Here is an 18,604-nt window from a genome sequence, read left to right on the forward strand (position 1 = left end):
TGCAACCGGGCGGCACTGGTTGGGTGGCCGACTTCGGAGGTCCAAATTAACACATTAATATCTTTAGTTAATCATAATACACCTTAGAAATGGTAAAAACAATTAAATATAATTAGAATGAATATCTGTTTAGTGACATAACCATCAATAATAACTATTGATTACTAGTTGTTGCCCGCGACAACATTCGCGTGGAAATTATATATATATATATGTCTATGCCTATATTATTCTCTGACCCTTGAACTAACACTATGAAAATCCAAAACAAATCTTTTCCGGGGAAAAATAGCCTTACCTTTCTTTTAAGACTCAGAGCGCATTATAGTTTGATAGAATTTTTTACAAAACTTGACCCTGATTTATTCACGGCAATTTTGCTATTTCACGAACCTTAAGAATACAAAAAAAATCTGGTAGAAATGAGAATCATTAAAAATACTTTATAATAACAGTATCAATGAAAATTGACCTTAATTTGCTATATTCCGCGAAAATTGTTATTTATAATTTCCTCAATGTTTTTACTTTACACCAAATAGATCTAGGCAATGTACTCTTGTATGTTCTTACTCTGTCAAGGTATCAACAGTAGGTTACCTTCTTAGGCAAATCCTAATTAAATATTTACGTTGTAAAATTTTGTTAAGATCAGACTTTTGTGCCATGCATCGGAAATAAGGTTTATTATTTGAATCCCCCGGGAAATAGGCCTCGGCTGCTTTACCTGGATAAAAATAATGTCCTCTTGCAAGCTATCTCTGTGTCAAATTTTGCTAAGGTGCAAGTTTTCCATTTTCAGTATTTGTTGTCCGCTATAAATTTGTATAAGGCTTGTTCTACTAGTAGTTACAACAATTACGAATTAAAATTTATTTTAGAGCCCCACGCGAGATACTTCAATATTACGAGTATAAGAAAGAATTATTATTGAAAATTATTATTAAAGAATAATTTAGTTTTGGTCGCAACCGGTCATAATATCGTTATTACATTTTCATAACAGGCAATGGAAAATGTCAACTAGCAAATTTGTTTATACGAGATTGAAGCGCGTCAGACAAATATCGAACAATTTCCATAGGTACGTCAATGACGCTAAGCTTTGAACAAAAATCTTTGTGATCTTACATTTCTTGCCGACTGAAATCTCACCTGATATTTAAATAAGCTTTTAATAAGTTTTAATCTATTTTGTTTTTGTGTACAATATAGTATTTTTGATTTGATTTCATTTAATGACTAAACTATCACTAATTTGCGAGTGATTCGCTTTTGTCTGATTGTCCTTCAAAGGGCTTGATTCAATGTTCACGAATATAAAATAGGTCCAACCACTAATCAAATCATGAATGTTTTTGCAAGCATTCTACACTACTTTACGTACCGGTGGAACTGAATCTACTTTTGATGTCAGGTAAAGCTCACCTATTTTGTGATTGAATATCAATTAAGAGTCGCCAAACAAACGAGTTGCACCCGCATGCGAGCTGCGGGGCGCGGGGCGGGCGGGGGCTTGCATACAACCCGCATGTGCCCGGAGGCATATTTACCTTCCACTTCATTCAAAACAAGCTCCTTTCGATACAGTACTAATTTAAAATGATATTGCATTAATCTTCATTCTTTGCGATTTTGCGTCTCCCTGCGCTACATCTAAGAAATATACCAACACTGGATTACTAGAGTTTAAGGCATGTGTTTGTAAGGTATATTTCAATAAATATTTGTGTTATCCCAGTAGTGTGCACATAAGTGTAAATTAGTTCACTCTTGATAAAGTGGCAGCATCTAAGTTAATGATTATAAAAAGGATCACAGGTAATCTATGAGCAGGCGATACATGACTATCAGCGGCTCTATCAGTCCAAGAGGGGATAAGGCACTACAAAACATTACTGTTTTCAATAATTTATCAATATTTTTAATTTTATCTATCTATATTATCGATGATAAAATTATCAACGATGTTATCTAGTCTCAATATTTAAGTCCTCATCTAAAATAATGCAAAAGAAATACATTTATCAGTAAAAAGTGCTGTAGTAGCTGGTGCAGCGAGACAATGCACTGCATAATGACACGGGAAAGTGATTCAATAAGCCACTAAGCCGCACTGGCGCGGACGGAGCGCCTTGGGCGACCCCACGGACATGGCCCGCTGGCGCCGGGCCTCGAGCCTCCGACGCTAATTAACATGTTTTCCTCTCCGCGGAGGCTCATCATGTCCCGGCAACGATTTTTCTTTGTCAGCCAAGACGTTAAACTCTCACGGGGGAACGTCCCGCTCATTACTGAGCCTTTGTCGCGCGCGCGATCTCTGCTAGCTGTATTTATCGCTATCGGCGTGAGGGACGTTAAATAAAACACAACATGAGCATTTATTTTGTTTTTATTCAGAAATTCGAGTCATTAACGTTAGTTTAGTTATAAATTCATTCTAGCGTAAGTCTAAACAACCTGCTCGCAAGTCCAGTCTAGGCCGGGCGTTGCCGCCGCATCGCGTCTTACGGCTAAATGTCAGTATCATTTATATAATTATATGTTACATCACCTTCAGTTGCACCGCTTATTGCTATAGTGAGTCGCGCGGCCGACAGGCCAGCCCTTCCCCTCCTAACTTCAGACTTTAAACTCCGAATATCAAAATATTACATCGTCGTAACAAACGAGAAACGAGAAGTCGTTGTACGTAGAGAATAAATTCATTTACAATTTAATATTTACGTCTCTAAATAGTTATATTATTTACATCGTATGCAACTTTTAAATACAATACAGGTAATTAGTAAAAATGACTAGAAGTTAAGACTGTAACGTTTGGCTACCGCGTCCGTCGGGGTTGTAAATTTATTCGATTTTATATTAACCTGTTATATAATTCGTATAGTTTTATCGACAACAAAGGAATATGCAATCTTTTTTGACAATAATTTTACTCACAATAGATTTCATGAATTAAAATACAATGGCATCCCGTAAAATCATAAACTAAGTACATTACTCACTAAGTCTGCAATCACATTAACCTAAGTAATAAAACTAGTGTACAATAAGGTCCATTACAGGCCCCGGCATGGGTCGTTACGAAAATTAACCTTCAGTTTTAGTATATTTTAAGCTCAAATTGTCGTAACAGTCTACGAATACAATATCTCTTAGCAATTCGTAGAATACCAAGAAAAATCAACTTTAATTTATAATGGAATGATAATGATAACTCTCCATTTTTTTCATCAATAGATATTTAATGTGAAACATGATTCTAAATATTTGGAATTAGATAGAAATGGGTTTCAAGTAATACGTACTCATTTTTAGAAGAATTTTATAAGTATGGAATAATCTAATACATGGAAAGGACAGAAGTGAAATCACGGAAATTGGCACTCTTAGAGATAGGCCTTGGACGGATCGTACCGAAGGAAAACGTCGACAGGCTTCAATCAGTTCAACATACTACATGCAGGTACTCGCGATACCTGGTGTGGGCTGATATCTTAGGAGGTATTCAAATACATCACTTATTGCGAAGAGACTAGAAGTAAATAACACTGTATGACTAGTTAAATGAAATTGGCAACTACAAATAGGTACAACTTAAAATAAGACTAGTAAAAGTAAATAATAAGTGATATTTGACGGAAAAAACATATAATCTAAGGTTATATTTGCGGCATTTTAGAAATAACAAACGTTGAATAAATCTCAGTAAATGGGTTTCCAAAAACAAAATCTAGACGAACAATGCTTCGGGTTAAGCTACTGCAGGTAATATGAACGATAACAATAAAGTTACAAATGCAAGAATGGCAGACAATACTGTAACTGGCAATACAAGAACGGCTTTAACAAACATCTAAGGTTAATGAAGTATTCTGTGATAACTGCTGGAATTCGATGTCTCAGCTCGTCGATAAGCTTCGTTTGAGATTTGGCACCGAAATCGGCTTCAGACGTGCTGGCCCGGCCCGCGGCTCAGGGCAGCTGGTGGTAGCGCGGCGCCGGGCGCGCGGCCAGGTGCGGCGCCAGCGGCTGGTACTCCTTGCCCGAGCGCGGCCGCAGCGTGCTGGTGGTCTGCCGGAGCACCCTGTGGACGCAACCGCGTCGAGAACGCGCCCACTCATTTATTTAGTCGCATATTTTCTAGAAATAAGCGACTTAAATTATGGTATATTAAATCTGCAGTGTGCTGACACCAGATCGGAATACAGTTGTCATCACCACACGTTACAGAGAACGTCATCTACTGCGCCAATCCATCTGCCTATCGTGGTAATTGTAGGCGCACCCTCCCGCTGGGTGACGCCTCTAGTCCAGCAGTGGACTGTGATGTGCTGTTAATGGTGATGATCTTTTATATGCCAAAATTTAACCCGCTTATTTCGATTTCTTTTCGCAAACCATGTTTTCTGTGAAGGTGTGGCAGCGCTATTTGAGTCAACATTGGTATTTAATGATGCATCATTAAAAAAATTACAAAACTAAACGTAAGTCGCGAAAATAAAACTTATTATCAAATCCAAAAATAGTTCAATATTAAAGCGAATTGCTATTCGCTATTAGTATTCAAGATGGCGAGTATTTGCCACATCAACAAATGTAAATTAACCCTTTTAATCGAAAGATATTCCAAGTGTGATATTTATTTGATTGGGCACTATTGCCATCGCGCCATCATCAAATGTACAATCTGAATATCAGAGGTTATTCATTGACTGGTTGCTGCGTCTCTCAGGAAGGGACTGAAAATACCCAAAGACATAACGTGAGATAAACACTCGCGTTAAGTCAAATATTATTATGATTATTTCTTTAAACTATTCAATTAATTAACTGCGAATTATTATGCAATTCCTAAAAATGCAACTAAATTTTACAAAGAAGCTCTAACATTTGTATGTCAAGAGTGTTGTTGACATACAAATGTTAGAGCTTCTTTGTAAAATTGAGAGATGTTCTATCAAGAGTGACTTCAAGATGCGTCGGAAATGCATTGTACCGAAGTCTTTCTTCGCTAAACAAAACAATTGGCTTATAATCAGCTAACTGAAGTAGTTTTGCGTTCAGTACATCATCCGGGTTTCTGTGGCCTCTGGGAATATTTTGCTTGGCAGCTTTGATTATTTAAGCTTTAATTTTTGGATAACGGGGACTGAGGGTCTGACATCCTAGTCAGTGGTGGTGGTTTCCCGGGTCAGTGAGCCTTTAAAAGCACCTAGGCTTTAACGTGTGTATATCAGTTATTCGCAATATAGATATGTGAACTGTTTATTTATTTTTCCTTCTGTTGAGTGCTGCCTATTTGTGCCGTCGGTTCGGTTCGGCACGGTACAATGCGCCCGCACAGTGAGCGCCGCTGGCTACACTTACCTCATGGTGATCGGTGTGTCGGACGAGGAGTGCGACGAGCAGATGGAGAGCGTCTCGATGTAGTCCGACATGTCGGACGTGCCGCTCGACGTACTGTGCGTATCCATGACTCCTGCCCAGAGTAACGAGATGTCAGGGTGAGTGGAGTTAGGTTAGTGTTATTGGGGAGTGAGTTAGTTTGCATCCGTGCAATAAGTTGTATTCCGCAGCGGTTATTGTTTATTCCAAATTTAAATCAGGCAAAGGTTTAAACTTACTATAATTGTTAAAACCTTACTAGTACTGGTTTTGCAATAAAAGTGTATTTATTCATTGATTCGAGCTCTAAATGATCAAAATGTCAAGTTAACTCAGAACTAGTCCACGGAGGTCGAGAGGAGTATACAAAGGCATGGCCCTACGCGCACCTCGGATGGGCTTGACGGCGAGGATGGGCACCTCGGCCTCCGCGGAGCTGCTCTTGAGCGCGTCGGACGGCGCGTCGCGCGGGCCGCCCGAAGAGCGCGAGCGGCGCGGAGCGGCGTGCGGGGACGCGGCGGCGCGGCGCGCGGAGCGGTAGCGGCGCCGCGCGGCCGCCGTGGTGGCGGGCAGCTCGTGCGCGCCGCGCGCCGCCAGCGACCAGCTCGACACGCCCGAGTCGTTGGACGACGACGAGTCGCGGTTGCCGGCCGTTTGCGCGCCGCTCGCCGCCTTGGATGCCTCCGAGCTGTCCGCGTCCGACAGCTTGCCGGCGGCGCAGGCGCACGGCGCGGCCGCGGCCCCGGCGGCCAGATCGCGCAGCGTCTCCAGCGACGACGCGGAACCTCGGCTGCCCGCGCTGCCGTCGAACTCCTTCACGTCGTCGAGGAACCGCGACGAGTCGGCCGAGCTGGAGCGCTTGCGACAGTCCGCGCGCACTTGTCCCGTGCGCAACTCCACGTGCTCCGCAGCGCACGCGGCGCCGGGAGCTGGCGCGGGGCCACACAGCGCGGGATTGCTGGCGGACTTCTCCTCCAGCAGCCGGCCCACGGGGCTCTTGGCCGGGTACTTTAAGGTGTGAAACCCGAAGTTCCCAATCGGAGACATCGGAGTGTAGCCGGACGGTAGCGCCTTCTCCTGATCGAACTTATTGCTCTCCAGGGAGCTCGGTTCCATGAGGAGGTACTCGTCGTGCGACATCCTCCGGCCCTGCGGGTGGCCGCACTCGGTGCACGTGGCGCGGCCGCCCGGCGCCGGGAAGGACGCGCTCGGAGCCAGCCGGCGGCCCGCGGGGCGCAGGTTGGCTCCGAGCGCGTCCAGCTCCGGCTGGGTGACTCCCGCTTTTCGCAGCAGATCTTTGGCGTTCTCGTAATGCTCCAAGGACAGAGCGAAGTTGAGATTCTCGTAGTTCGCCTGGGGGCCATCGTCGACCTCGATCGTATTCAAATCGAGACTCCTCGTCATTTGATTATCGAGAAATATGAAATTGTCGTTCTGCGTTTTCCGTTTTGTTTTCCGCGAGAAATCGACCGTCGCGTATAGCGCACTCCTGTCGCTCGTAATATTCGGCACGACGTTTTCTTTATTCCGCGCGGGCGATTCAGCTTCGTTAGGGTTTCTCTTGCAGTAGGGCAGTTTGATCCAGTTGTTCGCCCAGTCCGTCACCCTCTGGCAAGGGCAACTCGCCGGCTGAAAGTTTTCGTCTGTATCTACGATCGTAGGTTGCTTTGGCTTTTTGCCTAGTTTTAGCAGACATCCGCAAGGCTTTTTTAATATGAGGGTATTCGAGGTAGAATTCTTTGTCATTTTAAATAACTCACTATTGAGACATTCTTTTAATCTTTTCGGCGTATCATAATATTCTCCGCCTACCTATAAACAATTTAAATAAAATAAAATATAATGCTGGGTGGAAAATGTTTTAATACACAGTCAATGGAAGTTCCTATACTTTGTACGTACCTCTGCGGAAGGTATTTTAGGTACGTCGTAGTTTTCGTAGGGACCGATGCTGGTGGGGTTGTTCTCCCCGATGGAGGCGAGGTGCGAGTGGCTGAAGGAGCGCGCGGGGGGCGGCAGGGGCGGCTTGCGAGCGGGCGGGCGCGGCGCGCGCGGCGGGCGCTCGGGCGCGCAGCGGCACACCGCGGCCGCGCGCGCCGCGCCGGGCGACGCGGCGCCGCCCGTGGCCTCCTTCGCCGCCATCTCGTTGTAGCTTTCGTCCACTGCCTCCATCGTCCACGCCGGACTGAAATGTTTCGCTCCCGGCGTAAGAGCAGCCGTAGAAGATCTAGACAGCGCACCCAGTTTAGAAATACAGCTCATGCACCTTTCGAGCATGACATTGCCGTTTCCGTTCCACGGAGCCATGTCCGTTCCGTCGATGGTCTCGTTCACGGACGCCGTGTCGCCTAAGCCCATGTCCTGAAAATTTGTTCGTTCCGCGGAAGGCCAGTATGGGGAAATGGCGCCGGCGTCCTCTCCCATACAGGGATCTTCGTAGAGCCGTAAATCCGTCGGCGGCAGAGATCGGTCGATGGTATTCAACTCTAATCTTCGCACGTGAGGTTTCTTCAATGAGCTGACGGAGTTGGGGCTCTGTGTACCTGTAGACGAATTTTGATCGTTTTAACCAAAGAAAATATAAATATAGTACAACAATACACACGACGCCGCCATCTAGCCCCAAAGTAAGCGTAGATTGTGTTGTGTTATGATAGCTGATGAATAATTTTATGAATATTTATAATATACAGATAAACACCCAGACACTGAAAAACATTCATAATCATCACACAAACATTTTTCCAGTGGTGGGAATCGAACCCACATTGTTTCATGCAGAAAGCAGGGTCGCCACCAACTGCACTAACCGGCTGTTACGGTCTAAGATTTTCTGAATACAATTCCTCACGAGGTACACGATCTTATCATCTGCCGTACCCAGCGGTCTCCTCCTCGGCGTGAGCTGTCCCCGCGAGGCGAGCTCGAAGTCGCGCGCGATGTCGGCCGCCTGGTCGCTCACCAGCACGTGCAGGCCCTCGCCCTTGCCGCAGTGCGAGCCGCCCTCGAAGCAGAAGCGCCCCTCCACCACGCCGTAGCGTCTGGAGCACACAAATCTGATCAGATTGCAAACTCCGATAATGGGTGGGTAAATGATAACGACGATGAAGTCCCGAAGTGCAAAGATAGGATCAAAACATTATCTAAGTGTGATTACTAATGTGTGGTGAAAACGTGTATTAATATCAGCATTGCCTGATTATCAGCTGTACAGTAAAAATGTTGTGTACAAGGAGATTTCATAGTTTGTAACGTATAAAAAAGTACTTACTTTTAGATTTGTAACGCTTATCACAACTCTTCAAGAGGAAAGTACTCTAATTTAATACTTTGGAACCAATTTAATTTTGAATTGTAATTTTGGAACCAGCCAAAATTACAAAATTCAAAATTCGTTTATTTCAGGTAGGTCAAATATAAGCACTTCTGAAACGTCGAGAATGTCTGTTTGTAGTGACAACCACCGGTTCGGAAGTCAGATTCTTCCGAGAAGAAGCTGGCAAGAAACTCAGCAGTTGCTCTTTTCCAACATTATTTTACAATTTAACAATCATTATTCTATCTTGTGTGAGCGTAGCGGCTTGCTTCCAGGCAACCTTGTCATTAAGAAATTCATCAATAGTAACCTCGATCACAAACAGTACAATCATCTGCAAACAGTACAATGTCACAACTGTTACTGACATATACACTAAAAATAGAAAGGAACCCAAAATTAAGCCTTTAAGTCTTTTATGTCCCTTTGGGTTCTATCACTTAGGTAAGAGACAATCAAATCAAGTGCAAAGTTATTGATGCCTTAATGGATTAGTTTAAGTAACTAGGTTTTATGTTCAACGCTATCGATTGCTTTGGATAGATCACAAAATACACGCTAACACTTAAGTAAAGCCATACTGATCTGGGTGAAGAAGGATATTAACATCAAAAGTTGATTAAGTATGATTTTTTTAAATTTTACTATGAGAAGGTAAAATTTAAATAGGTCTCTAATTATTTAGGTAAGCTTCATTACCAGATTTAAATGGAGGAATGAGTTTTCCATATTTCATTAGCATACACCCATACAGAGTCACTTTCACAGACAGTATAGAATACCTTGTTCTTTTACGACGATATTATTCGGCATACAATTAGCACCGTTAGACTACACACTACATGTATGTAATAATTAACGATGCCACTATAAATAATGTGAAGGGGCTTTTATATTATCCCGCGTATCATGATTCTGGTTCTAGCAACTACTCGACACGCACTGCGCAATAAATTGCTTATTGACTAGTTCGCTTGGAAGCGGGCCATATGCGATACACATCCCGCGACAGAAGGCTACCTGAGGTGCGCCAGGTCCCACACGCCCAGCAGGCGCGGCGGCACGCCGGCGGCCAGCGCGAAGCGGCGCTCGCGCAGGTGCAGGCGCGCCGGGCCCGCCGCCACGCGCCGCGCGCCCGCCGCGCCCAGCAGCACCAGGTACTGGCGCGCCTCGCCCAGCTGCGCGCTCACCTTCACCTGCAAGCCGGCGCTGGCGTCACGTGCCTCGACCCCGCGCTCGGCGCCGCGCACCCACCTGCCACTGCATGAGCCGCTCGCGCGTCTCGAAGGCCAGCACGGCCGTGAAGTCCTGGCACAGCAGCGCCAGCGTGTGCGAGTGCTTGTCCAGCGTGAAGCCCGCCTCGCAGCCCAGGAAGCGCTGCAGCGACAGCGACGCCTTGCTGGCCGCGCCGCCGCAGCGCGCGCGCGCGTCCCGGAACACCTGCAGGTGCACGCAGTCTGCGCGCCGAAGCTCTGAGCGGGTGCGGACAGCGGAACCCGCCGCCGCCTCCCACCGCGACATGACTTTAAACGCAACTAAGGCCGAGGTTGGAGGCGGCGGCTGGCGGTGCTGTACATTGATTTTTGAATTTATAGCCATAACATTTTTAAAGAACTTTGATTTAGTCTCTGCTGTTTTTCCTGCTTTAAATTATGATCACTTTAAACATGTTTTTATGTGTTTCTCTGTTAACCAGGCTTCATTAATTTTGGTTCGTAAATTTTTATAGTTGTTCGAGATGTTATATTATATTGAGTCGTAAGTGTACCTGACAGAATAAAGCCCGAGGTAGGTTAGTCCATGATGATTTAAAAGGGCTTGTGATAGTATAAAGAAATAGAGTTTCAGACGTTTTAAGCAATAATTACAAAGGTATTTTTTCATAGAACACACGGTATTTAACCGAATCGTCGATTTTATTGTGTACATATCATTGATTTATGATATAAGACTATCAGACCTTTTGCCGAGATAGGGCTACATTCTACAGAGTTTATGGCGTTGAAAATAAAGGCGAATAGAACCCGTGTCGTGCGGCCCCGGGCCCACTGGCAGTACCCGCCGCTGGGCGAGGCTGATGATTTATTTTCGTAAGCTGAAATTATGCCTCTCCTGTATCGTAACTGCACGTGAATTATTATAGTTTTGAGCCTTCCACATTATGGTGGTATATTTCATGCAGCGAGTGTATTATTTCATGCGTTATTACTATTTCATGGTACTGTTCTGTGTTTTTAAACTTTGCTATAGTGAAAATGTTTTACTTTATTTAAGTCCAATGGTTCAGTTTTAGTTTGAATACATTTTCATTATTAAGTTGTTTGTCTGAGAATAGTAATCATAACCAGCAACACCATAATATGCTCCTCAATGTCGTAGTTTCTTGCCTAGTTTGTAATCTGTTAACCAACCTGATAAATCTTACTGATGCGAAACTACGAAAGTGTGTTTTTTGTTTGTTTGTTTGTCCTTCACGCCCTAACCAAGCCACCAATAAACTTTGATTTTAAAAGTTAGTTGAATGCACGAAAAGTAACGCAGGCTTTACCTTTAATAACTTTTTATCCTTGCAAACTAAAGGTTCTCGAGGGATTTGTGAAAAATCTTAATAAACGCGGACGAAGAACGCGGGCAACAGCTATCAAGTTTATAAATATACTCTCTCACTTTGACCCAAAGATACAACTCTAGCCAATAAGACGATAGACCAGAGATATCTAACAAAATGCCGAGTGGGAAACGCCACTGCATCTATCCATAGTGGATGCCGTGTAGATGGTCGATATACGTAGTGAAAAGTAACATGAGGATGTATGAGTGTGAAGCAGGGAAAAGTCACTTCTGATCGAATCTCGACGGGAAATCTGCGTGCATATTTAAGACTAAGAAGCTAGAGTGATCGTAATACCGTAACCTCAACGCGGAGGCATTCAAATTCAAACAGCTTCGCGCAACGCCGCGCGAGTGGAGTCATTCACATAACACAAACATTTAACAAGCTGTCTCTGTTCATGTCTGCAAGTTTATTGACTACACCTACACCGCCAACTGGCATCCAATATGAAGTTGTTAAAAATGCACACAAACGCAAGGAAATAGTGCAACCGAAGATATTCTCCATTAGAGTTGAGTATTCTAGTTGCTGTATTATAAAATATTGTAATCTTTTGTTTTCAAATTAGAATTTTAATCCAAAAACATTTACTTATTACAATAGCAACTTGTATACACAAACAGAAGGACTTTTCAGTGCATGCTATCGTTGTTGAGTCATAAGTCAAGGTCGACTGCGTTCAGTGGAGCGGCTCGCGAGAGGGCCTGCATTGTTCGCGACACGCGCCTCCCGGGGGACCGGGCCGAGGGGGCACGGGGACGCCGAGTAAAGGGCAAAACGGGAGCACAGGGTCATCGGCACGCGGAGCACGCGCTCAGCTCCGGACCCCGGTCTGGGGAAGACAGGTACAGAGATTGTTGCGAATCAATCGTGATTGCGATTATAAATATTTATGAACGTTTAGAGATCACGGATTCAATGAGTGGCAATATTATCATAAAGTGATCGTCGCACATTTAAATATTAATTGAACTAGTTCGTTAGTCTTTCGTTAGCAATCGTTCTTTTTGTAACAAATAGTAGCGAGAAACAAAATTAGGCTACCCTTTAATTCTTTTTCTCCCTCTCCCTGTCCCCTATGTTTCTCTCTGTCTCATTTATGGTATTTGATATACAACGTGTAAATGAAAACCGAAATATTACTTCACATGCTTTAGAGGTACATTATTTACTGCCTCTGAGACCAATCTGTGAAACCAAACACTAATAGTTTTTGAGTAAACCACTGCCATAGCTTTTACTGAAAGAAATCAGAAACAACCCTAACATTATCAGTCTTTTATCTTCAATAGGGTTGTCATAAGGAAACAATAAGAATGTGTTGAATTTGTTTGTATGGAAAAATGAATATGCTCCTTTAGTTTAATACTTCTACAGGATGATTCCTTATGAAATATACTCCTGCACTCTTCAACAGCATTTCGCAATTCGGTTACACGTTGTATAGTTGGCAGAGCCGCCACACTCTGCTCGCGCTCCGCAAATGGCGCCGCGGCCTCTAACGATCGCATTTTAATTCAACCCCCGCATTATTTAAACGCATTAATTGGACGACATGGCCGCTGCATAAAATTTAATACCATTTACCGCTAATTTAAATGTGAAATTGTATGTTTGTGCCGAATTACCCGCCACTGTCACGCGCGGGCGGCGGGTGGATTTTTAAAGTTCCGTAAATTATTTAACGCAGTGCAATCGTTACGCGGCTGTATCACTGATCCCTTTGAGTATCTTTTAGCGGTGTGATACGCAAACGTCTATTTCACGTGTGGGTTCGTAACCAACTCCCACTTCATCAAGCCTGTAACAATCCACAGGCCTAAAGGCCTCTCCTACTGGGAGGGATTGACCATAATCAACACGCTAATGACGAGTTAGCGATCAAAAAGATCATTTTTGGAAGCTGCAAAAATTAAACTAAATTGTAACTTTGTGAACACAATCCCTCCCTGCTAACTGACAACCTGAAAAGTCTTATATTAAAGAAAAACGTTGCAAAGTCCAGACTCAAGGCAAAGCAATCTGATGAAAACCAGAGCAAGTATATTAAAATCAGGAATCGCTGCAATATATTGTGTAGAGATGCATAACGACGCCATATTCATACTTCAGTCGAAGACGGCGACTCATCCCGGGTCTGGAAATTTCATGAAACTGTTGGAGTTGGTAAATCATCCCATAATTCATCTCCTTCTAGTGTTGATATAGAACATTTGAATAAATATTTCTCATCTCCTCTTAACTCTTTTAATAGTTTAGATAAAGCAAATACTCTTTATTCTCTTTCCGTAACTCCAACTCCTGCTTATCCTCCGTTCACTTTTAGTTAATTCTCTGTATGTGATGTTAAGAAGAGCATATTGTCAGTCTCTTCGAATGCAGTTGGTGCGACAACGTTAGCCGTAATATGATTATTCCTCTCATAAATATTATTTCGCCTATTATCACTCACATTTTAAATGAGTCCATCTCTTCTTGCAAGTTTCCTAAAGCTTAGAAGAGTGCGCATGTTGTTCCTCTCCCTAAAAAGGCTAATCCTACTAAGTTCTGCGATTTCCGTCCTATCTCTATCTTACCGTTTCTTTCCAGTCATAGTAAGGCTACTGCTCTGATTAAAGTTCCTGACGACATTCGTTGGGGCATGGATAATAAACAACTAACTGTGTTGACCTTGCTGGATTTCAGCAATGCTTTTAACACTGTAGATTTCGATGTACTGTTGGCTATTTTACGTTCTCTTAACATATCTCCATCTGTGATTGACTGGTTTCGTAGTTACCTTCAGGGACGTCGGCAGCGTATTCGCGTTGAAGATACTTATTCATACTTGGTGTGATATCTCTGCCGGCGTGCCTCAAGGAGGCGTGTTGTCACCATTACTCTTTTCTGTTTTCATTAATTCTATTCCTCAAAAACTCTCTTCTCTCTATCACATGTATGCGGATGATGTTCAAATTTATAGTCAAACATCTCTTGAGAATCTTCCGACAGCCGTTTCAAGGATGAATAAAGATTTAAGTGTTATCCTGGAATGGAGTAGATCCTATGGCCTCACTGTAAATCCTAAAAAAATCTCAGGTGATTATTATCAGTAGTCGGAACCTAATCTCAAGAGTTGACTGGTTTTCCCTGCCGCCCATAGAATTCAATTCCGCTTCATAATTCCGTACTCTGACAGCGTTAGAAATCTGGGTGTAACTATTGATTCCACTCTAAGTTGGACCAATCACTTAAAGGAAGTCAGCAGGAAAACTTTTGCATCTCTAGGCTCTTTGCGTCGCCTTCAATTTTTCCTTCCGATTCCTACCAAGATTATGTTAGCACAGACTCTCCTTCTTCCTTTTCTGGATTACGCTGACGCAAGCTTTGTTAACTTAACTGACGATCAGTTAAATAAACTTGAGAGACTTCACAACATTAGCATTCGGTTCATATTTGGGTTACGTAAATATGACCATGTATCACAATTTCGCTCTCGTTTCAAGTGGTTACCTATTCGACTTCGCCGGAATTTGCACATTCTTTCTATTCTCTACAGTGTGTTGTTTTTTCCTTCTTCTCCACCTTATTTAAAAGGAAAATTTGAATTCGTTAATCGCCCTGGTGAAGTTCTCCGTACTGCAAGGAAGCTGATCTTAAGGGTGCCTTCACATAATTCATCTTTCTTCCACCGATCTTTCACTGTTCAGGCTGTTAAGCTTTGGAATGCCTTGCCTCTTGAAATCCGAGAGGTACAGTCTATTACCATTTTTAAAAAACTTGTCAAAGATCATTTTTTGTCTGAATCTGCGGATCTTTTGCGGTTTGACAATATTGTATATATTTATTTATTATTGATATTAATTATATATAATTTGTTATGTTTATGTGGTGTACAATAAAAGTGTATTCATTCATTCATTCAACATTTTGAAACCTTGCAATAATATTTTTTTATGTTTAAGTAAAATATAGCTCCTGATAAAATTCACCGGCTTAGGACAGTTGACACCGGTGACCGGTGACAGTTGAATCCTTTCACAACTTAGGCGCTGTTGCTAGGGACGCTATCGGACAGAGAACGCCACTGACTCAGTTGCGTTCCTAAGGTTTTGAAGATGGCCAAGCCCTAAAAAAATATATTAAAGTGTGTCCGACGTTCGACTTTCAGACACACACACAGAATTGCACATAACTGTTCTCTGTTGCTAACATCGGGATTTTCATCGATAATTAACACACAGATATCAAATTTATTTCAAAATTGGCGCGAGACTGAATTACTTCGGCTACGGAATGAATAATATCATTTTGAATTTTATTAGATAAATAACTCGGCCCGAGTCTATGTTCATAAAATTTACTTTAATTAATAATGAAAGAAAACAATGAAATGCACTATTCCGCAAACAATAATAAACTTCAAATTATGAATCACAACAATCTATCGAAGAAGTGTGAAGTTCTTTAAATTCGACATCCTGACGAACTTCAACCTGTAACGTTGCTTTTTATGTCCATATAAATTATTAAATAATTTAGATTGTCTCTGCTAAAAACACTGACATTTCTCAGGTGAAAGCAGTAAAAAATAAGCCTCATGCAAACCAACAAGAGTGAGTGAGACAAAGCGAGAGGTCTTCGTTCGCGATCGTGATATTTTGGCATTCTATCGCCGCCACTCGGAAGTTCGCTGAGTTCGGGATATTCCGTAGATACCGCTGCGTTCGGATATCGCTCAGTGTAATTCTATGGACCGGTTTCTACCACACCTCCAGCCGTAGTGTTTGTATACTCATTGTGCATATACTATTGAGTCAAAGTTAATGCATCGTGTTTATTTGCTATCAAGTATAAATTATTTTAGGAGATTTATTGTAACGCAAGCAGGGCTTTTCGGCTTGTATGGTAGTACCGCCACTGTTAAAAATAAGTTAGAGTCTGACTTATTTAATATTCTCATCATAGAAACTTATACCTAGCCATCTTGTTCGTAGTCAGTAGATACAGTAATTAGTCAGAACTAATATTATACATTTTTTTGACAACTTGTGACCTGACCATGGCTACCGACGAACTTCGTACTTCGAGTTCGCTAATTGCAAGAGCCGTGTTAGTGACGAACACCTAAGGATTTCTTAAAAAATATAATGTATATTTTAAACATGAGCCATATTTTTCTCTCTGGTTGAAATAATAGTCAGTAATGCTTTTACGAGAGGTACGCCAATATTTCGACGATGTGTTATAGACCTACGACCTTTTGAATTGATATTCAAAAGGTCTAAAAAGCAATGTGGCATGGGCAGATGGAAAGAGTCTTTATGTCACGCTAAAAAGATCTCATGCTTCCCTCCCGACCGACTGAATACGAATAGGTCCAATAAATACCGATAGGCAGAGCGTTTAAATGACCGTGCCAGGCTGAGTTGCAGCCGTGCTCACGTTTTATCACCTCCCCATCGTGCGGCCAGGGCGCGGCGCGGCGTCGTTTGTGCGCGCCGATTCTGCGGCGGACGTCAACTGCACATTCACACGAGTTCATGGAACTAAGGCAGCTCATTAGAGCAGACAGTTTTTAAGCGACACCATCTCGCAGAACCGCAGTTTCAGCGGTGCTTCACTACGAAAACTGGATGCAATCGCCAATTTCCACAACTGTACTCTATAATACCGTAAAACAGGTGGAGGCTTGTGTTTTTACCGATACAATAATATTTGATTGCAATTTGTAGAGGAACTAATCAATTTTGTAATGGCAAATTGTTTGGTAATGGCTACGTTGTATAAATATTCTTTAAATAAGTATAATATATTATATAATATTTAATTTAATTATTATAATATTCTTTAAATAAGTATAAGTATAATTAATACATATAAGTTTCATCACCTATTTAACAATACTGAGTAAAATTTGTAAACTTTTTAACGAAAAAATTTATCTTTTCCTAGGACATCTCTAAATTTCAGATTTTTACGTCAAGATATTTGCGCTTTAGGTTATCTGTCAGTCAGTCAAAAGCTTTTTTTATAGTTATGGTAAGTATAGTAAAATATTGTTCGCCCGTTTCCGTTCGCAGTGTATCAACTCTCAAACGGTCGACGTTTCTGCGGTGCCTAAGCTACACAGCTACGTGCTATGTACTAATAATAAGTAATGAGTAATATACGTTTATTTGGTTGAATGCTTGAAAACAGGCTGAAGCCGGATGGAATAGCGCATCTTTCGCGAAAACTGCTTTATATCGTTCGGTAAATTCTTTAAAATTATCGCTACTTAGGTAGCTTTGTTTAATTATCAATTTTGATTAAATATTTATCTGAAACTTCTATTTCTATTTCTGAAGCTCTTTTATATCACCATGTAAAGACTATAGAACAAAAGTAGAGTGTGAGACACAGTATTGCTTATTCCTAAATAGTGTAAAGAATTGACAAAAATGGAACCTCTGGTACTATCATTGCTTTAAGTAGTATTATTTAGAGACATTTATTTAATATGTTACTATCTGTTTCGAAATTACACTCTATTACATACGTAACTGTCCTAAAAATAACGATTTTACATCTAAAACAAAAGTTGTCAAAATTAAAAGAACACTCCTTTAAACGATGGTAGTAAGAGTTCTGTTTGTGGTATAGCGCTATGTCGTCGCCGCTGGAGCAGAAGCCGCGTCGTCTCACCTGCCACTGGCGACAGCTTCCGCATGACGCACCAGCGCGACTTCCACTGCGGACAACGGCTCCGTGATACTGACGTCACACACACACGCACACACACAGTCTCATACTATCGAGTATGAAACTAATAAAAAATAAACGACTTTCATTAATCGTACGCGCGATCTTAGTTAGCAGAACAGAAAACGCTCGGTTGCAAGTTGCTGCGCAAACATCGTTCTAGAAAATTCAATAGTGACATTCGTGCGATCTTTGCAGAGATATGCTCAGCTTATGACGTTTCATGCAGGTCTTAGGAAAAATAGCACGTCACACGACAAATTTAATAAATATGTCTACCATTACATTTGACCTGCGCAATGTTTAAAAATATATAAAGCTAATCGGGGGTAGCGAGAGAAACGGGGGCAGTGCTACCTCTATTTTATTGTTTATTACATAGTGCTTGAAAAAGCCCCGCCATAAATACAAATCTCTTTGTTATAGAATGAGACTTCAATTTTTAAGTGGCGATGTCACAAGGATGTCGCGGCGGGCGGGGGCGCAGTGCAACAACTACCTTTTTCCCATCTCGGAACTTGACAGTGCCTTCGATGATGGTGTTGTCGTCGGCCATGGTG

The 18,604-nt window shown here is 42.2% G+C and overlaps 1 protein-coding gene across 1 annotated transcript; it reads right to left on the minus strand.

Annotated features, from left to right (window-relative positions):
• Positions 1 to 2,376: 2,376 nt before the first annotated feature.
• On the minus strand, positions 2,377 to 18,600 carry LOC120631140. Its single transcript, XM_039900588.1, has 9 exons — positions 18,544 to 18,600; positions 17,988 to 18,033; positions 9,962 to 10,164; positions 9,728 to 9,903; positions 8,269 to 8,432; positions 7,290 to 7,952; positions 5,781 to 7,199; positions 5,374 to 5,485; positions 2,377 to 4,090 (listed from the first exon to the last, which is right to left on the minus strand). Exons 1-9 carry the CDS (start codon positions 18,598 to 18,600, stop codon positions 3,979 to 3,981), a joined length of 2,952 nt encoding a protein of 983 aa, XP_039756522.1. The 3' UTR covers positions 2,377 to 3,978.
• Positions 18,601 to 18,604: the final 4 nt, after the last annotated feature.

The sequence above is a fragment of the Pararge aegeria genome, chromosome 17, assembly GCF_905163445.1.
Source record: "Pararge aegeria chromosome 17, ilParAegt1.1, whole genome shotgun sequence".
Taxonomy (NCBI): domain Eukaryota; kingdom Metazoa; phylum Arthropoda; class Insecta; order Lepidoptera; family Nymphalidae; genus Pararge; species Pararge aegeria.

Bases quoted from the DNA above. Each gene is read 5' to 3' on its own strand.
- LOC120631140 (XM_039900588.1), bottom strand. From the start codon at position 18,600: ATGGCCGACGACAACACCATCATCGAAGGCACTGTCAAGTTCCGAGAT. The intron at 18,034-18,543 runs GTAGTTGTTGCA...CGTTGTCCGCAG, and splicing joins AGTTCCGAGATGGGAAAAAG to TGGAAGTCGCGCTGGTGCGT. The intron at 10,165-17,987 runs GTGAGACGACGC...TTCGGCGCGCAG, and splicing joins GAAGCTGTCGCCAGTGGCAG to ACTGCGTGCACCTGCAGGTG.